Genomic DNA, 20,940 nt, shown 5'->3' with positions numbered 1-20,940 from the left:
TTATTATTTTGGGTCGAGTCGGGTCGGATTTCTAATTCATAGGGTCGGGTCGGATGAAACTTTATTTTGTTCGGGTCGGGTCGGGTTTTTTAAGTGTGATATTCGGGTCGAGTCGGGTCGGGTTTTTTTAAGTGTGATATTCGGGTCAGGTCGGGTCGGGTTCGGGTGTAGAGTGAAAAAAACTAGACCAACCTAAAAAAAATATAATTTTACCTTATATATTTAGGAATAATTACAATAATACCCCTCTATATATAATTTTTTTCAATTAAGTCAATATTTTTATTGAATAAAAATAATTTTATTATTATTTTAAGTCGTATCGGGTTGAGTTTTTAATTCATATATTGAATAAAAATAGTTTTTGGTATATTTTTTGGTAATTAATTAACATACTCCGATTGGAATGTATCAAAATATTACTCTATCTTTTGGTAACTTATTAACCTATTTTGATTGCGATGATTTTAACTTATAATGTTTATTAGCATGATTTTTTATAATTTATTGAAATGAATAATCAATCAATAAAATAAAAATTTAATATTTTTTAATTTTTTATAATATATTACTACATGTAAGTTGTAAAATAAACTAAAATAAAGCAAAAAAATAAGAAGGGTAATTCTGTTGTTTTACATTACTGAAATCAAATTCATCTGACATGTCTCCGAATCAAACAGAATATGAAATTGGATTCCAATTCTATTTCCTGCCAACCAAACAGAATATGTAATTAGATTCCAATTCTTACAGATTCTAATTCCTTAACAGATTCCAATTCCCTCATAAATATTCCAGCGAACCAAACGCCACCTAAATCTATAAAGATGTTAGATTTGAACAGTAGTATTTATAAGATATATATTATAAATAAATTAAAAAATTATTGAAAACAAACAAACAAATCATCGAATTAAATTTCAATCCGTGGATTTTGGTTTTTCTTTTTGCCATCACTAAGGATAATTGGCAGAAATGAGTCAAAGAGATTCGTGATGGCCTAAATACCAGGCCATCCTCATTTTAATGGTCGAAGACCCAAGAAAAAGATGGTGATGTCTATGACTATATCCAAGGATTATTAAGAGTGTGTTTGGCAATATTTTTGGGTTGAGAAAAATATTTTTATTTATTTATATATAATATTAAATACTTAATTTTTGACCTTAAAATCATAATTGAAAGAATGCTTTTTATTTAATCATAAAATTTAAAAATTTTAACTCTCACTATAGAGAAGTATTTTTTCATCTTCAATTATTTAATTTAAATTGGTTGTTCAATTAATACATATGTAATTATGCATGGATTATTTTTAGTTTATTACCGTTCATATTAACTGTTATATATAAACAGTTATCGGAATATTTTTATTTAAAATATAAAATAATAGCTTTTTATAATATTTATAATAAGTATATAAAATAATTATTATAGAATTTTTCTTAAAGATCCCAAATTGAAGTAGTTATGTCTCTGACTATGTGTGTTGTCCTGACTAAGAATAATTTTAAATAGTCTATCTTGTAATCATCTTATATTTTTAAAAATAATAATTATTATATTAATAATAAAAATAAAAATATTATTAACAAATAATTAAAATTTTATAACTTTAAATTAAAATGATTCATAAAATCAAAACTCAAAATTTAAAACTTAAAACTCTCAAACTCTAGTTTAAATAAGAAGAAAAAAGAAATTCGTGACAACTTCGAGAATTAAATAAGTAAATAATAGGGGGGTAAAGGTGAAAAAGTCGGCCGAATCCTAATTCCCAACGACATTTTCTTAAGAAACTTCAACCAAACCTCCCAAAAGAGAAAAAAAAGAAGGAAAAGAAACAAGTCAACGTAATTGCAAGATTCCTAATTTTCGCGGATCTCATCATATCTGTAAAATCGCAGCATTTAAAATATCCTTTTGATAATATTTATTTATTTTTCCTGATATTCAACTTCTCGGCCTTCTTCTTCAAGGTAAAAGTTAAACTTCTTATTATCTTTCATCTTTTTAATTTGCCTCGTACTTACTTTTAATTTTTGTTTTTAATTTGTTTGACAGGAAATTTTGAGCCTTAATTTCGATAGCTCCCCAAGAAATTGGGATTGGTTTCTTGTTGAAGGAAGGGAAATCGGGTATTTCTTCCTCTCCGGGTTTTTGATAAAATTCATGTTAGGATTTCACTGAAAATAAAGGGATTTTAGAAATGATGTACTGCTTTTGCTGAGTTGTTAACTACTATATGATTGAAAGGACAAAAGAGAAAGAAATGCTTTAAGGGAAAAAGTGATTAAAGAGAAAGACTGTGCACCGATAGTACTATTTCTGTTCTAATGTTTTTTCTTTCTCAATATTTTTGTTATTTCAAACTCTTTAACCCCGTTTTTTTCTACAGTGATTGTGATGCATATTGACGTGTATCTGTTGTACTCTGAGATAGAACTTTCATTAAGTTGCTGTTGGATGCTATTTGTTAAATGAATCTCGCTCCTCCTTTGAGACATCTTTATTACTATTCTATTTTTTTTTGGCTAGCAATTTTGGTGTTTTTGAATGTCATGAATTTTGACCTCTGGATGTCTTGTTGTTTCATCTAGATCGACAGGATTGTATTAATGGATGAGGTTTTACTATCATATGCTTATATTGAATCTAAAAGATGACATTACCGGTTGTAAATTGTTATTATTGGTATAATCAGGTTTATAAAATGCACCTTTACATCGTTCTTTACAGTGACAGCAGATATGCAAAGCCAGCTCGTTTGCAGCGGGTGTAGGAGCATTCTTCTTTATCCTAGAGGGGCTACAAATGTTTGCTGTGCATTATGTAATACAATCACCCAAGTCCCTCCCCCTGGTAAACTTCAATTCTCATTCTTATTAATTGAACATTTAAAATCAACCATCAGTTTTCTCAAGTTGTGAACGGTTGCTAGTTTTCAGTATTTTCAACATGAACATGATTATTATTATTATTTTGATAGGAATTGAAGGCCTCATTAAAAAAAACCCGTCTTGATTAGAGGAGTTTATAGAGAAACTCCTTAATCAGCAGAAGGAGGAAAAGAGTGCCTTAAGATTTCATTACAAGATGCAACCATAATCCACCCCAACATACACAGAGCACCAGAAACAAACGAAAACAACCTAAAAAACAGCATTCACTCAGCCTAAATCACCTTAGTTACAACAACAGCCACTAATAAAACAGACCAGACTTAAAACCTGAGTTTGGCCCGAAAGACACCACAAAACAAAACAACTTTAATAGAAGCCAAATAAAACAGCTAACTCAATCCATAGGAACCAAAATCAACCACAAAGGCCAAGAGCTTCCACATGAAAAGGTTGCAGAGAAGCAAGCTTCGAAACTCCTCCTTTCTGCCATTTAATGCTCATCTTGTCGACATAGACCATCCGAACCTCCAACTCCAAAAACAATGATCATATGCGAGTCACCTTCCAAAACTTCCACTGCCGTAATCTTCCGAAATCAGAGCCACTACTGAGCCATTAGACTCAAAACCCAATTCTTTCCCGAACTGCAAGGAGTCTGTGTCTTCCTTCTTTAGACTCTGCCCCAATGCTGGAAATTCCAAATCATAAAGGAATCTTTCTGCAAGAACCGGGCGAAGAACCTTCTTCTGTTTGTACTTGTTTCGGCAGTGCAAAGTCTTCTTTTGAGGAGCAGATTTTTTAACATGAACAGTTTGGAGAGAGGTATACTTATTATAATTACCCTCCTTTGCTCTGTGTTTCTGCCTGGAAATGTGCGAGAACAAATCATCCCTCAAATTTCGTGCACCACCTTTGATGGGCAAATCATTTAAAAAATCCTTCATTCCCTCATTAGCACGTGCAGTCATGTTGTTGTCATTTTCAGCCTCTCTCCTCATGAACCAGCACTATCTATGTAAGATTTTCCAGGCTTATCTATATCTGTGAGTGGCATTGTGAACTACTTATGTAAGAATACTTGGCTTAGTGGGTTCATTTTCACCCCTTAATATTTGACCTAGTGATTTAGGCTTTGCCTCCTTGGATGATCCTATTAGAAACTAGTGTACCTCTTCATTAACTAAATGAGGACTTCAGTTATCAAGACCATGGAGATCCACCGGACCTCATTTATAATTATGCTGGAATCTTATTTGAAAATTTGCCCCTTGTCTAAACATCTGTCATTGTTTTTATTTCTAAATGCTGGCATGCTGAAATGAGAATTAATTTGAGCGGTACAAATGATGGAGCTGGGTTTTTTGTCCTTATGATTGGATTTAATTTGTCGTTAGCTGCACATAGCAGCTATAATACAAGTTAGCTTGAATGCAATGTATCAGATGTAGTAAGCCACAAGCATCATTCTTATATTTTTCGCAGTTTGAGAATGTATTCTCTTACTTGTAAGTTGACATATATTTGTTAGTATATCACTGATATGTATGTGTCAAACCTGAAAATACCTTGGTACTGACCTTGTTCCTCTACCACATCCTACAAACTGTCAGAGTCTGGTTCCTGATTACAATCACCTATTTGCGGAATTGCCAAGGTGTTTGATTCATCCCATGATTTTTCAAGACTTGTATTCTCTTTTCACTTAACCTTGTTGGATGCCAACATTTGCAAGTTATCTTTTGGCTGATACCTTTGTTATTTCGTTTTTGCTTCCAAACAAGGAAAAGCAAAAAAAAAAATTCTTGAAGCAATAAATACAACGCATTATTTTATAACAAAATGAATGATTTTACATTTATACCGACTAAAATGTTAGATTGGTTATACATTTTAGTCCTTTGTTCATTTTTAGTCAATTATGATTTGGCTTTTAACTATTTTCTTTTGCTTTATAGAAGCATTTTGGAAAGTACCCAAAAGAAACTATGGGTTTCTCTTTGCTAAAGGTCTAATAGCTGTGATTGGATTTGGGCAGATTTGGTGCCCAAGCTGCTAACTCGTTAAGAATTTCAATCCCAATAAAACATCGTACAAGCTAACATGCAATATATACCTCTATTTAGTATTGTTCAGTAATCTGACCTTTTAACTTTTGGAGTGAAGCATAGATTCCACCAAATTCAATTCAACTTGATAACAAAACATTGTAAAATCTAACTTGTTACTGCTTGTCAGTGAGAACATACGGCTATTTGTTTTTGAGGTATAAATATTATGTTCTTGGGTAATTGTTGAAAATAGTTTTAGTTGGACATAAGTCCATTCATTGTAGAGTTTATTTCTTCCATAACTGCTGCTTTATGTGAACTTGGTTTTGTATTTTGGAATGCATGGGCACCCCCAAGCAAACCACAAATTGTTTTATGGTCCCAAAACCATAAACCATTGGATCTGTTGGAAGCATAACTCCATCTTGGCAAGTTGCTCAGACATACCATTCAACTTGGTTTGATTATAGACCACCCACCTAATGGTTGTTACCCACAACTTTTGGGCATTTTGGCAATATTAACTTTCTTTCTTCTGGAACGTAGACATCAACGTGCAACTGAATTTTGGACCATAATATCTAACGGTTCTTTTTAAGAAAAACTTTGTAAGATTAATGATGGCATTCTTTAATTACAGGGTGATAATCTGCCAACTAGTATGGTGGTACTCTTGGCACTGTTTTTTCCTGGTCATTTTAACAGATGTCTGATTGCAGTGCTACTGTATTTTACTTTTGAACGTGTTTTTTTATTTTTTTTCATTTGGTTACCTCGATTGATTTATACTATGAGACTATCTGGTAATGCTATTAACAGTTGTGGTGTTATATAAAATTTTCTACTGAAATAAGAGATTAATTTAAGGCAAAGAAAACAATAATGTAGAGTGGCCAGTAACATTCCTCTTATCTGGATATGTAAACATAATAAATTCAATATCTGATAGGAATCTTATGGCTTGCTAATCCAAGTTTTTAAATAAACCCTGCAGGGCTGGAAATGGCTCAACTCATATGTGGGGGGTGTCGAACATTGCTAATGTATACACGTGGAGCAACAAGTGTAAGATGCTCTTGCTGTAACACTGTTAACTTTGCAACAGGTACAATATACTGGTTTGTGTAAATGATTTAAATTTGTGGTTATAATGTTTGGAAGTGCAAGATTGTTGCTATTAAATGGAAAGTCATTTTTGTACTTTGATGAAAGTTTAATGCTTGTGGGTTGATCCTTTTACTTTTTAGGCAAAGTAAGCAGGTTTAAGAATGTGTACAGTTTTTTTTTTTTTTGGAGAAAATGGGAGCTTTTCTGTTCTCTGATTAGCGCTTCCCCATCCTGTATTTTGTGTCACAATGTGTTCCACATGGATTTTTTTTTCACCATTTTATATTATTATTTTCTTTTACTTGCAATCTGATTACTTTGAGTAGTTAATGATCTTAAAATGTTTCCAAACTGTCTGGCATCTGGATTATTGGCTGTCCTATTCAAATTATGCATACTTTTTTTAGCATGCCACTGCAGTTTTCTGTGGCTTTGGGGTTTTTTTTTCATGTTGCATGCACGTTTAGGCTTGCTTTGTGGCATTTGAGCTGTTTTGGTAAATAGATGATCTTAGTATGCTTCTTCATAGAAAGCAGCCTGATCACTTTGGACTTTGGTTCTCTTTTTTTCTCAAAGTGGAATTTTTATTTCAAAAGAATGTTAGCGTACCAGAAGTTGTATATCTTCTATGAACTTTGGGATGGAGTATGAACCATGTAGTGTATTTTCTTCTTTGGTTCCTCATTCAACCTTTTATCAGTGCATTTCCAGGCTGCTTGGCAGTAGTTTGTACTAAATGTTAATTCATTTTTTCTTCCCTTTCAATTTCATGGTCTCCAGCTTGTTTACTGACCCTTTTTTGCCTTATCTTTTCTTGGATCTCATTACCATGGAAAAAGCATCATCCAACCAGATATCTCATATCAACTGTGGGCACTGCCATACAACACTAATGTATCCGTATGGAGCTCCATCAGTCAAATGTGCTGTCTGTCAATATGTTACTAATGTTGGCGTAAGTTTATGATTGAATTGGCACAATTTTTCATTAGTGTGTATGTAATTGAACATTTTTCTAAGAATTTGCAGAGATTTAGGATTTAATTGCATTTCTGAGAGGCTAAAAGAGGGCCACATTAATTTATAAATTGCTTAATAGTTGTCATTTTTTCAGTTCATATGTTATTGCACGTTTTCTGATACAAGGTCAGCTTTTTAATCTCCAAATCTTTATATTCATCACAATATCTCTGAATATATTTGGTCTATTTCTGAATGTATGTACATTTATTTGGTTTGCATGCGGTTGTTGCGAACTTCTTATGTTTTCTTGTTTATGGGTCTTCTTTAATTCAACTTGGTGGCAATCTCTCTCAAACTTGGTCTTACTTTCCCCAGCGTAGTTATTGGTTGATTCGGACCAAAATCAGTTAGAATCAGTTCCCTCTCTTGAAACAGATATTGGGTAAGGTTACGTGTTGAGTCATTTTTGGTATGTTCGGAATGGATTGGGAAGTTTTTGTTGGCACCCATGCCAACTCCACTGTTTAACGGATTGGGATATTTATTTCTCATATATTCAAGATATTGGCATGAGGAGGAACAAAAGGGAACTAGTGATACAAAGGATGGCCTAGATCCAAAGAAGGTTAATGATCTGTCCTGCAAGTCAGCTCAACAGATTTTTCAACCATCAGAGTTTAATGTACAAGGCAGTGAGGAGACAAAATTAGCTGGTAAAGCTGATGTTAGAAGTTTTGATGGACAGCCAGAGGGCTGTGTTGTGGATAGACATTTGTCAAAATCCAATTCTGGTAGCTGCAAGAGAAGGGTAAAAAGATTATTGGTAAGGGAAGCTTTAGATCATGTTAGCATCTGTACAACATCTTCTTCAGGTTTTTCGGAGCTTTTGGATGAAGCATTAGCTACACGGCAAGTTAGTCAGATTCTGGGGGTTTCTTTTACACAGGGGAAGGAGGCTTTTCTGGAAAGAATAATTAAATTAGAGAAAGGCTTGAATATGGACAATTGAGTTGCCATAGGAGGGAAGTCAGGTTTTTCAATTATTATTCATGAAGAACAAATTAGCAATAATTTCATGGAATGTAAGGGGATTGGGAAAAAGAGAAAAACAAAAAGCAGTTCAGAGATTAGTTTCTAGCACATATCCTTCTTTTCTTTGGCTACAAGAAACTAAAGCAGAGAAGATACAAAGGTCATTTTTTTAGAAGGAATGGGTTGAATATTTTTCAGGGTGTTATTGAATCTCCAGCTATTGGTTCTTCAAGGGGATTACTATGTTGTTGGGATGACAATGTGTTTGAGATGGAAAGTCAATAGCATTAACAAAAGATTTATTGTTGTTGTGGGGAAATTCAGATCGAACCAATTCAAAAGTGTGCTCATAAATGTTTATGGGCCTTAAGTGGAGGAAGAAAAAGAAAGTTTTTTTGAAGAACTTAGTGTGTTTATTTCTGGACAGAATCTGCCGGTTTGTGTTGGAGGGGATTTTAATGTGTACTTGTGTGAGGATGAGAAGGTGGGCAGAGCTCAAAACAGATTCTCAATGAGGATTTTCTCTCAGTTTATTCAGTCTTCATGTTTAATTAATCTGCCTTTGAATGGGGGCAGGTTCACTTGGTGTAATAACTAAGATGATCCAACATTTGTTAGATTGGATAGGTTCTTGGTGGATGGGCAGTTTTTGGCTACTTTTCCTGAGATAACTCAGTCACTCATCCCTAAATCCATTTCAGACCACAATGCTATTTTGTTACAAGATGGAGGAGTTGATTGGGGAAAAAAGCCTTTTAGATTGTTTAACTATTTGATGGAGGAAGATGGTTTTAAGGAAATGGTCAGACATACTACCACAGACTGTAAAATGCTTGGGAGAAAAGCTAGAATACTAAGTGTTTTCAAGAACTCAAAAGCAGCCATCAAAAAATGGACAGGGAAGAAAAACCAGTTTCCGGGAGCAGAAATCTCAGATTTAGAAAAGAAAATTCAAAAGCTAGAGGAGGAGGCCCAACAGTTGAATGATGTTTCGGTTCAGGGGATTGTAGAGGAGATAAGGGTGTGTAAATCATAACTATGGAGACTTCATAGAATTGAGGAGCAGATTTGGTACCAAAATTCTAGAAAGAAGTGGATGGGATCGAAACACAAGATTTTTTCATACTTGTGCTTCAGTTAGAAGAAAACGAAATGCGTTGAATGCTTTAGAAGTTGAAGGGAATATTACTCATGATCCAGCAGTTATCAAGGTCACTGTGAAAGACCATTTTTTCAAAATTTTCAATGATCGAACTACTTTGGAATAGAAGAAATTGGATTGGCTTTTTCTAGAATTTCCCCCGAACAAAGTATTCTTTTAGAGAAGGAGTTTTCCGAGGAGGAGGTTTGGGAGACTCTAAAGTCTTGCTATAGTAATAAAGCTCTGGGGCCCGACGGATTGAACTTGGGATTTTTTAAAAGATTTTGGACAGTTCTTAAGGAAAATATTATGCAGTTTTTTCACAGATTCTATGTGGGGAAAGATTGGGAGCATGACATTAACCACACTTTTATCACCCTTATTCCTAAGGGATCTAACATTGGAAGCCTTGATGATTATAGACCTATAAGTCTAGTAGGAGGAGTTTATAAGATTTTATCTAAGTGTCTTTCCAGGAGGCTCAGAAGTTGTATAGGAGATATAATCAGCCCGACACAATTTGTTTTTGTTCCCGGACAACAAATTTTGGATTGCTCTCTCATTGCTAACGATGGTATTGATTATTGGAGGAAGAAAGGGCTTAAGGGTTATGTGTTTAAAGTTGATTTCAAAAAGGCTTATGATACGGTAGACTGGCCTATTTTGTTCAAGGTGATGGAAAAGATGGGTTTCAGTTCTACTTGGATAAGTTGGATCAAGAGATGTGTTTCTACAGCTTAGATTTCAGTGTTAGTAAATGGGGTTCCATCCGAGGAGTTTCCAATGGCCAAGGGTCTTAGATAGGGATGTTCACTCTCACCTTTGTTATTTAATCTAGTTGGGGAATTGTTGAATGTGTTAATCCGAAGGGTTGTCTCGGAGGGATTATTTGCTGGTATGACTGTTGGCAAGGGGGAAGGTTCCTTTAATCTTACACACTTGCAGTTTGCGGATGACCTAATTATTTTTTGTGGAGCTTCAAAGACGCAAATTATGAATGTGAAGATGGTGCTTAGGGTATTTGAGGTTATGTCAGGGCTGCAATTAAACCTGAAGAAAAGCATATTGTTCGGGCTTAACATTTCCCAATAGGAGGTTAAGACTTGGGCAGACTCTATTGGTTGTACGGTTGGAAACTTCCCCTCTAACTATCTAGGTCTCCCACTAGGTGCTCCTAAGAACTCCTTAGTCATTTGGGAACCAGTGGTGCAGAATTTTCACTCTAAATTAGTCGGTTGGAAGGCTGCTACTCTGTCATTAGCAGGCAGACTGGTTTTAATCAAATCGGTTCTATCCTCTCTACCAACGTATTATTTGTCTATGTTCAAGATTACAGCTTCAATCCTAAAGTCTCTTAACTCAATTATGTCTAATTTTTTATGGGGAGGGAGAATTGGTATTAAGAAGATACACTGGGTTAAATGGGATGATGTTTGCAGACCAAAGAATGAGGGAGGCTTGGGAGTCCGAAATCTGTTGAGTATGAATAGAGCACTGATAGGGAAATGATCTTGGAGGTTCGCAAATGAGAGAAGTTCTGTTTGGAGGGAATTTATATGCAACAAATACAACATTGATTCAACAAGATTACTGTTTGATAGCAAGGTTCCACCTAAATCTTCCTGGTTATGGAGAACAGTGGTTAACGACTATTACAAGCAAGACTCCTTTGGTTCTAAGTTTCGTAGTTTGTGCAGCTTTCATGTTGGAAATGGTAAGAATATTAGATTTTGGCAGGATAGTTGGGCTGCTGATTATCCGTTCCAGATTTTGTTCCCTAGACTGTTTTGCCTTTCTACTAATAAATATGGTAAGCTTTGTGAGTTTGGAGAATTTCTCTCATCGGGTTGGATTTGGGATGTCCAAGTAAGAAGAAACTTAAATGATTGGGAGCTTGAACAATGGTGTAATCTGGTGAGCATAATTTCTTCTTTTTCTCTGTCTAATGATTCCAGTGATGGGTTGATTTGGAAAGGCAGTGGGGATGGTGTTTTTACAGTAAGTTCTTGTGTCAAGAGGTGTACATCAGGTTCAGAAGCTGCTCATTTCTGGAATAATATCGTTTGGAGAGGATTGGTTCCCCCTAGAGCTGAAACTTTATTGTGGCAAGTTGTGCTCCATAAATTAGTTGTTAAATCAGAATTTGTTAAAAGAGGTGTTCAAGGTATTGAGGATGTTCTATGCCCTCTTTGCAGAATGGTTGAAGAAACTTCCTCACATTTATTCTTTAATTGTTCGGTGTCGTGGTCTATATGGAACAAATTTCTAAAATTATGGAGGTTCAATTCTGTTTTTTCTGCAGATGCAAAAATCTTTCTTCTAGCGTGGGACGAGTTGAAATCTAATTCTGCGATTTGGACTTTCATTCCTGGGGCTGTTATTTGGACCATTTGGAAAACCAAAATTCTATTGTTTTTGAAGGAGGGAAGCTTGATCTGACAAAGTTGTTTTTCTTAACAAGAGTTAGGCTTGCTTCTTGGTTCCTAGCTAAGCATAAGGATATTTCTATCCCTAAGGACTCGTTGATTTTTTATCATTCTTTAGGGGATTCTTATTCGACCTATAATTTCGTAAAGTCTTCTACAATCCCTTGGTCACCTCCCCCCATGAGTTTCATTAAATTGAATGTGGATGCAGCCATTAGTAGTGATTGGAAGAAATCAGGTCTTGGAGGTCTTTTGAGGGATCATTCTGGTGTAATCCTAGGTTCTTTTCAGGAGCCTGCTGGTTCGGGACCTCCGACTTTGAAGGAACTTAAAGCTATTAAAAGGGGCATTTCTTTCTTTGCCTCTTTTCAAGGGAGGTTCAAAGATAGGCTGATTGTTGAGAGTGATAGCAGGGTTGCAGTAGACTGGATCAATGATGTTGATTCATGTCCAGTTGTATATGGTTTTATTGTTACAGACATAGTTGATAGTCTTAGAATTTTGGGGGGTTGTTAGATGGGTTGCAAGGACAGCTAACATCTAACATGGTTGTTGATGCTTTAGCAAAGGCTGGTTTAGGATGATTTTTATGTTGGTGGTATTTTCAGATTGGTTTTTGGTTCCTGTTAGGTTGGGGTTTGCTTATTGTTGTAAGGGTTATTTGGATTTATTTTCCATGGTTTTAATTGTTATTTTCTAATGAAATATAAGGCACTCTTTTCCTCCTTCCATTGATTAAGGAGCTTCTATACAAGCTCCATTAATCCTAAAGGAGGTTTTTAATGAGGCCTTCAAATCTTATAAAAAAAATGACTTCTCTTTGTCTAATTTTTCATGTTGATTCTTGTAAGCCTTTTTTTTTGTATGATTTCCCTTTTTGAAAGTGAATTGCATTGTATTTAATTAGAAAGACGAGTACCTATTTATGTCCATGCGATAATATTTTTGAAAGTGAATTGCGTTGTGTGAGACAGTGTATATACATTTATGTCTAGAGAACCTCTATTTTTTGGTTTACCTGCTCACTGTATTTGTCATCTATGTTTCAGATGGGCAATGTAAGGGTTTCGCTTCCAGCAAGCAGGACGAATGCTACAGGGACTAAACCATCTACTTTTGCAGTAAGTTATTGAAGCTTTCTTTTCCTTTAAAATGTAGATGGTTTCGAGTTATTGACTGCTACCTGAATCTAACCTTTTGACCAATGCCTCTTCTCAGAGCCAAACAGTCGTCATTGAGAATCCCACGTCTGTCGATGAGAGTGGCAAATTGGTAAATATTAGTGTAACTGCATATATCTACTTTGTGTTTGCTTGAATGTCATGAATTTTTATTGTATAGAAAGTTGCAACATGGTTGGGGAAGAAAGAGGGATGCCTGACAGAAACTCATGATATTGCAGGTGAGCAATGTGGTGGTTGGCGTAACGACCGACAAGAAATGATCCGATGTTGGTTTTTATTGTTATTTTTGGCTTTCATTTGAGGAGAATGGAAACAAACATGGTTATTATTGCAGGGCAATTAGTTGTGTATATGGTGTTGAAAATGGAAATCATTAACATTTGTCCATTATCCGTTCATGATGAGGTAGGGAAATGTGATGTTGTACATTGTGTACGAGAGAGATTGAAAGTGTCATTTATATTGATCGTCGTATACGGCATAATTTGCGAAAGTGACGTAATGTTCACATGTATGTAGTTTAGCCACGGGAGCCGACTGAATGTGTATGTCTTCTCTGCTCTCCTCTCTCTCTCTCTCTCTCTCATTACCCTTCTATGCTTATATATAACATTCTGTATATAGTCTTTAATATTATAAATAGATGCATCGACATTAAGCAGGCCAAATGATTTTGATTCTTCAATAATAAAATGATTACAAAAGATATCTTCTTCTGTTTTTGTTTTATATATCAACAACAACAACAACAAAACCCAATTCCCATATGTATGGGGTAAGGGGGAGGTAGGGTAGTAGGCTACCCCCAACGCCAGGTTGAGAGTAGCTTCCGTGGAAGACTTCTGGCAGTCAGAAAATTAAAAATTTAGATAAAATGCAATGCATGTATAAATAAATACATAAATACATAGCTAATCAGTATTCATATGCAGTCATTAAAATCATATGTGCGTCTGTAACTGGAATTTATCCCTGCATAATAATCCCTGCGAAAGAATCTCTGCATATAGACAGAAACATAAGATCCGGCTAATTTAAAAGAGGAAACATGAAGAGAATGATACACAGAAGTCAACGTTAGCAAGCCCAGTTCTAATCCTTCATAAATACCAATAACAGAAACGTATTAAAAGTATAAGTCATGGAAAATACTACAAAGACATTAAAAGAAGACAGAGATGATACACCCTATAGATGTGACCCACACTACTCGACTACCCTAGTCTTTAGCCTCCATATTTTCCTATCAGAGGTCATGTCTTCGGTAAGGGCTAAATCCCTCAAATCAGATCTCAAGCAGTCTTCCCACTTTCGCCTTGGTCGTCCTTTCCTTCTGGCACCGTCGACTGTAATCGACTCTACCCTCCTTACCGCATCCGACGGTAGTCGCCTAAGGACATGCCCAAACCACCGTAGTCTTCCCTCCCTCAATTTTTCGGAAACAGACACCACCCCCAAGGACATCCTAATAGCAGAGTTTGTCGTCATATCCCTCAGAGTCCTACCACATGTCCATCGAAGCATTCTCATTTCTGCGGCCTCAATCCTCCTCACGTGATCCTTCTTGGTTGCCCAACATTCTGATCCATACAACAGCGCTGGTCTTATTGCCATTCTATAAAATTTTCCCTTAAGTTTTAGAGGGACCTTCTTGTCACACAGAACTCCAGTAGCGGCCCTCCACTTTAGCCATCCCGCCTTTATACGGTGTGTAACGTCATCATCTACACCCCCATCTTTATGTATCATAGACCCTAGGGTACTTGAAACAATCCTTTGAGGGGAGAACGTGTCCTTCTATGCATACTTCTACATCTTCATCATTTTGTTTTATATATCGTTACCTATTAATAAAACATGGTTGGACATCCAATCATCATAAATTTTTATTTTGTTCATTCAGATTTAAAAAGTAACGAAATGATTATGGAAGTTATATCTGATTTCCATTCCAAGTTTAAAAAATTTACAAAATATTACCCAATTTATATTTGATTTTCATTTTGATCACTTAATACAAGTTCTGTTAGTGACACATGTTATTATATTATAATGATACGTGATTGATTAAAGATTATATGTAAATAAGTGAATTATATTAATATTGAGGTTTAGAAGAGTTTTAGAACCAAGGACAAATAATTTTACCCTAATGATTTTGGGAGTAAAACTTTATTCATTATGATATTTGGTTTAATCAATCAATTAGTTTTTAATTTTAATTTAAAATATATATAGAACCGTGGCGGATCCATGAATATTTTTTAGGATGGGCACTCCTATATTATTAACATAAATTTTTTGTATCCCAAACATAAATAAAATTTCAAGATAGACATCCTCAATAAAATAAATTACTAATATAAAAAATTTAAATTTCAATATTCACCCTGAACAAAGACTACATCCGCCACTAGAACCTTCATTATTCAACAAAGGATTGATTGGGAGATATTTTTAGAAGAAATAACAGTTGGAGTGAAAATAAATAAATAAGACTTTCCCTTAAGATAGAGGTGTGGGTGTACATTTATATATATGTACACACACAGGACATAAAGATGAATTTTTATCGTGCTCCTTATATTTTTCTCAAGAGCTTCGAGAAAGAAGATGCAGGTAAAGTCTCCCCTATCAAAACCCTAACCCTTTATTGATTAAATTTAAAAATTACACCAAATTTTAATTCTCAAACACCTAAACCGTAAATTTGGTTTTATTTTTGTCCCTCACTCTTTAATTAATGTTGTCAGGCAAGCGATAGGTTTAACATCAATTCCCAACTCGAACATCTCCAAGCCAAATACGTTGGAACTGGCCATGCTGATCTTAGCAGATTGTCTGTTAATCCTTTTTTTATTCTCTTTTGTTAAATGAACAAAATATTTTTTGCTGATAATATATGTTTTTTCCCTTGGTTCTATTGATGACAGTGAATGGGCGGTGAACATTCAACGAGATAGCTACGCGTCATATATAGGGCATTACCCAATGTTGGCTTACTTTTCCGTGGCTGAAAATGAATCCATTGGAAGAGAGCGCTACAACTTCATGCAGGTAAGCCATTTTTTTTTCTTAAGTTTCGTGTTTTTGGATTTATGATATTCATGTTTCTTTCCGCCTGGCGTTTGTTTGTGTATCTGTGACATTTGGACTGAATTTTATGGGTTTATAATTTTATGGAATTTGGATTTATGGGATTATAATTTTATGGAATTTGGATTTATGGGTTTACCCAATGTTTCTTGGGATTTCTCTAAGCTTTTGTTGGGTTTCATAATGGTTTGCTTTGTATTCCACAAGACCAATTGCTTTTACTACTTGAAAAGAGTTTAAAGCTTGCCTTACATGGAACAAAATATAGGACTTGATTAATGTTGTCCATTGCCAATAGTTGGGATATGTTTCGTTTTTGTGTTTCGTCGAGTGGGGAACTTGGTGATGTTCTTTTTCTGCCTTTTGAGGTATACTTAAGAGGAAACTACACATTTTTGTAATGCAAATTGGTGCCACTTTGCCCTAGATTTTCTAACAAATATTTGAGCTGTGTTATCTTATGCCATGGATGAGACCAAGGGGGGCACCCTCCTGAAAATTTCAAATTCCTATATATTTTAGATGTTTTCTTTGTATTTACTCTTGGATACATTTTGTACCTACTAATTGCTTTTCAAAATGGTATCCACCTGTTTATTTTTATCAAAATATTTGGGTAATCATTCTCTTTTTACGGTATTGGTCGTCTTCTGGTCAGTCTATGTTAGTTGTAACAATGAGTCTTGATTTATACGACAAACTAAAGTTTAATATATTGAATGGGTAAATGAGGTTCAAGGTATAATTGCTTCTGATATTGATTGTGCAGAAAATGCTTCTGCCTTGTGGTCTGCCTCCGGAGAGGGAAGATGATTAAAAGCTGTTGCTCCGGCTGTGAAGTGAAATGTTAGTTAGTCCAATCTTTTCCCATCAGGCAAGATATTTTCCTAATTGAAATATCCATCAATATCGTGTTTATTCTCAACTTGAAGTATGAAGTTATGTCGTAGTGGTGAGTATTGTGTCCGTAGCAAGATTTCTTGAATTCTAGTACCTATTTAATTCCTAAAACGTGCCTGGTCATCTTGCTTATTCTGGGTTTGCAGCTACACTTTCAATCATTCAGGGATGGACCGATAGGGGTGGTCGACCCTGAAAATTTTAAATTCACGTATATTTTAGATATTTTTTATATCTTTTATCGGTAATATGTGTTCAAATTTTATAAGTTTGCTCATAACATAAAATCTTGCATTCATCCATGTACACCTTGCCTTTTGACTTTTCCCTCAGCTTTAGCAGCACCTATCTTAAATTCAGCCACATCACCGGTAGGCAACTTGCTAGTTTACACGATCTTCAAGTTTTACATGAATATTGGTGGAAGCATGATAGACATGAAAGGCCGTCTGTACCTTTCCATCATCTTAAAGAATATCAGTGTACAGTTGAATGGCATCATTTGGCAAAGCATCCTCCTAACCAAATACTAAATATAATTGAGGAAGAACCACCACCTAGGTAATGTCCCTTTCAATTCGTTTAAAAATACATATATCGAAGACAAAAAACCACCGACAACCGTCCAATCGGCATGGGGGAAACAAAAACCACCGACATTGCTTAGCTATGCTTCTCCAAGAGCAAACCTTTGATGGGACAATTAAATGATTGAATTATAGTATTTAAAACAACCAAGCAAACCTTGATCTATTATTTTGACACCCCATTCATGTATTGACAATGTAGCACTACAACAAACTATAATGGCATCGAAGCTGTCGAAACGATTTTTTTTTAAAAGTGAAAAAGTGAGAGATTTTAAAAATCACATTAATTTTTTAAATATCTCTTTTTAATTTAAAAACAAATGCGATTTAAAAGACCTCTCGTTTCGAAAATTTTTAGATTTCCTTTACGATCGAAAAATACAGTTCAAGGAGTCGCCACCAATCTTTGATTAGAGTGTGATTGGGCACCCAAAAATGCTGTCATTTTAAATAAAAATTAATTTGAATTAAAACAACAAATTGAGGTCTGCGTTATCAAAATCTGAGTTCGGGAGTCGGTTACGTGTGGGGAAGGATTAGCACCTCCACAACGCCCTAAATCGGTACTTAGTCGATTAATTAACGTTTTTGCAATGAACTTTACAAATTCGAACTTAATTTAATTTTTGGATCCCATAAAACAAAAATGTAAATTTAAAACATTCAAAAACACTCAAATAAATTAAATTAAAATTACCAAGTCATTTTAGAAAGATAAAGAATGTTCGATTATTTATAAATATCGAGACCAGATCTTAAAGATATAACAACCTTTTCTCGATATATTTAAATAAACGAACATTTCTTTTTCTTTCATTCCCAAATTTTAGGTGACAAATCAAATTTTTTGGTTTCACTTTCGGGATACACTTTTAATTTAAAATCATTAAAAGCGGACCTCAAATCAGTTATGACTGCCCACTTACAATAATTTTAAATTAAAAGGGCATTACCCTTAATCTAATTATGCAATATGTCAAGTTATGCAAATGAGATTATCATGTATATTATGCAAAATAATGTCATGCAAAAACTAATTAAAATATGCCATGCGCTCAAACAAACTTCTAAATCTAAAAAAAAAACATGTATTTACGATATTAACATACATTAGAATAAAACCATATATACAATAAAACATACTATTAATAACTTGACTTCACATTCAAACTTACCATGAAGGACCATAATAAAATAAAATTAAACTAAGCATGCAAAATAGGAATTAACTATTAAATTAAAAAAACATGCTAAGTGACTAAATGGTCAAACAACCAAAATTACAAGTTACATTTCAAAAATAAAATATAAAAACATTTCAGGACTAAAATGAAAAGCGCTCATAAATATGAAGACAAAATTAATAAGGTGCAAAAGATTCGTTCAAGGACCAAAATAAAAGTTCCGTAAATTACATAACCAATGTAAGAACAGTGCAAAAATGACCCTAATATGGAATTGGACTAAAACATAAAACGTTTAAAATTAGAGACAATATTAAAATAACAATAAAGCTCGAAATGCCTGATTTTGGGGACCGAAATGGAATGCACGCATAATACTGGGTCAGAAATAGAAACTAGGAAAGTAACAGCTGAAACGACGGCGTTTTGACATATGATTCTAATTTACTTCTTCTCTCAACCTCACCAACCAAAGAACTCAGTCGCTCTCCCCTTCTTCTTCCTCACTCTCTCGACAGAAACCTAATAGAACCCCTTCCCCTGCTCACATAAAGCCTCGGCCACCGTGGTCCGACGAAACCCAGACTAAACCTCTAACCAACAACAGCGTCACTCATCTCCTTGAAGCACCATACACGACTGGCTACGATACCCAAAATCAAATACCCCGATCGTCACTTTCGATTGTTGTATAACCCAGAAACAAACTTAAATCGACCCCAAACTTTCTTATTATCACCATTTTAAAGCCTCTCGGACACTCAAGCTTCTAAGGCCAACAAGTTCAACACCAAACAACGACGCATTGCGAGGTAAACTATCTAGACCCTTTCTCTTATTATTAGGGTTTTGTTTCGAAAATTTTACAAAGCCTAATCTTATCCTTCTTTTGATATTAGAACACGAATTAAAGAAGAAGAAGAAAATGGAGTCAGTATGCCCTTATTTGCATTCAAACAGTCCAGGTAAATCTCTATCCTATTTCCTTATTGTTTATTTCGAATGAAAACCTAAAGCTAAGATTCCTATGGAACTTTTTAGACATATAAAATGTAATTTATTTACTGATTTATTTGGAAAAAGAAAAGAAAAGAAAAAAATAAAAATTGCAAATTTGGCAAAGGAAATGCTAATGTACATAATGATAAAGAAAATGAACCTTGAAGGAATTTGCTTTGAATTGCTTTGGTTCGTTGAAACCAGTAAATTCTGTTTCCTTTGATCTCCAAAATAGAAGTCAATTTCAGTACAATGTTCTTTCTGTTTTTTTTCTATTTTCTGTCAAAAATCAACAAAAATGAAGGTCTTCCATTCTTTTGCTCTCCGTTTTCTCTGATCTTCTCTTTTTCTGTTTTGTGTCTACGTGAACTATCTCATTTCTGATGGTTTCCAGTAGTTAAAAAAAAAACTGACCTCCCCTCCACGTTTTTTTGGTTTTCAACTCCCAAAAACTACTTTCATTTGCCCATGATATAGGCCTAGACAAATTAAGCATCTACAGCTGCCCCTCTTTGCACATTGTCGTGTAACGAGAATAGAGCAAAGATCAAAAGATGATCAAATTTGTCTGGTCCTGAGAATGTTGCGTCAGGATAAATAAAACTTGAAAAATCTTCAAATGACGAGCCTGCTCCCCATTCCTTCAAGAAGTATAAGACTCGAACAATCTTCATAAAACGGGTCCGCTACCTATCCGTTCAGGGAGTATAGAACTCGAACAATCTTCATAAAACGGGTCCGCTCCCTATCCGTTCAGGGAGTATAGAACTCGAACAATCTTCAACAAAACGGGTCCGCTCTCTATTCCTTCAGAGAGTATAGAACTCGAACAATCTTCATAAAACGGGTCCGCTCCCTATCCGTTCAGGGAGTATAGAACTCGAACAATCTTCATAAAACGGGTCCGCTCCCTATCCGTTCAGGGAGTATAGAACTCGTTCTTCAATAAACTTGTCCGCTCCCTATTCATTCAGAGAGTATAGGACTCAATCTTCAACGAACTTGTCCGCTCCCTATTCTTTCAGGGAGTATAGGACTCAATCTTCAACAAACTTGTCCGCTCCCTATTCATTCAGAGAGTATAGGACTCAATCTTCAACGAACTTGTCCGCTCCCTATTCATTCAGAGAGTATAGGACTCAATCTTCACGAACTTGTCCGCTCCCTATTCATTCAGAGAGTATAGGACTCAATCTTCAACGAACTTGTCCGCTCCCTATTCCTTCAGAGATTATAGGACTCAATCTTCAACGAACTAATTTGCTTCACTACTCTTTCGTGAAGGCTTATAGATGATTTGCTTCAAAGGTCAAACCTGAAAATCAAACATTATTCATCATGAATGTATATTTGAAAAATATTAT

General features: G+C 34.9%; 2 protein-coding genes across 4 annotated transcripts; both read left to right on the top strand.

The window, feature by feature from the left end:
- The first annotated feature begins 1,855 nt into the window (after nt 1–1,855).
- On the top strand, nt 1,856–13,249 carry LOC120206142 (protein LSD1-like). Of its 3 annotated transcripts, none has more exons than XM_039205871.1 (8): nt 1,856–1,982; nt 2,068–2,141; nt 2,752–2,865; nt 5,949–6,059; nt 6,901–7,016; nt 12,673–12,744; nt 12,842–12,895; nt 13,026–13,249. In XM_039205871.1, the coding sequence occupies exons 3-8, from the start codon at nt 2,754–2,756 to the stop codon at nt 13,065–13,067; spliced, it is 507 nt and encodes a 168-aa protein (XP_039061802.1). In that variant the 5' UTR covers nt 1,856–1,982; nt 2,068–2,141; nt 2,752–2,753; the 3' UTR covers nt 13,068–13,249. The 3 variants fall into 3 exon arrangements, with proteins under 3 accessions (XP_039061802.1, XP_039061803.1, XP_039061805.1); XM_039205872.1 differs by having other exon boundaries at nt 2,743–2,865; XM_039205874.1 differs by having other exon boundaries at nt 1,859–1,982; nt 2,129–2,141.
- A 2,088-nt stretch (nt 13,250–15,337) lies between these two features.
- Nucleotides 15,338–16,949, top strand: LOC120206140 (uncharacterized protein At4g14342-like). Its single transcript, XM_039205869.1, has 4 exons — nt 15,338–15,426; nt 15,561–15,646; nt 15,741–15,864; nt 16,673–16,949. Exons 1-4 carry the CDS (start codon nt 15,421–15,423, stop codon nt 16,718–16,720), a joined length of 264 nt encoding a protein of 87 aa, XP_039061800.1. The 5' UTR covers nt 15,338–15,420; the 3' UTR covers nt 16,721–16,949.
- The last annotated feature ends 3,991 nt before the right edge of the window (nt 16,950–20,940 follow it).

This window comes from Hibiscus syriacus, unplaced genomic scaffold (genome assembly GCF_006381635.1).
Source record: "Hibiscus syriacus cultivar Baekdansim isolate YM2019G1 unplaced genomic scaffold, ASM638163v2 tig00013329_pilon, whole genome shotgun sequence".
NCBI lineage: Eukaryota > Viridiplantae > Streptophyta > Magnoliopsida > Malvales > Malvaceae > Hibiscus > Hibiscus syriacus.
This window is presented reverse-complemented; position numbering and strand designations above follow the sequence as displayed.

Excerpts from the sequence above, each read along its gene's own strand:
- LOC120206140 (XM_039205869.1), top strand. Across the intron at positions 15,647-15,740 it reads CATGCTGATCTTAGCAGATT|TGAATGGGCGGTGAACATTC; the intron begins GTCTGTTAATCC and ends TATTGATGACAG. Across the intron at positions 15,865-16,672 it reads AGCGCTACAACTTCATGCAG|AAAATGCTTCTGCCTTGTGG; the intron begins GTAAGCCATTTT and ends TTGATTGTGCAG.
- LOC120206142 (XM_039205871.1), top strand. The coding sequence starts at position 2,754 with ATGCAAAGCCAGCTCGTTTGCAGCGGGTGTAGGAGCATTCTTCTTTAT. Across the intron at positions 6,060-6,900 it reads CACTGTTAACTTTGCAACAG|CATCATCCAACCAGATATCT; the intron begins GTACAATATACT and ends CCATGGAAAAAG. Across the intron at positions 12,745-12,841 it reads CTAAACCATCTACTTTTGCA|AGCCAAACAGTCGTCATTGA; the intron begins GTAAGTTATTGA and ends GCCTCTTCTCAG.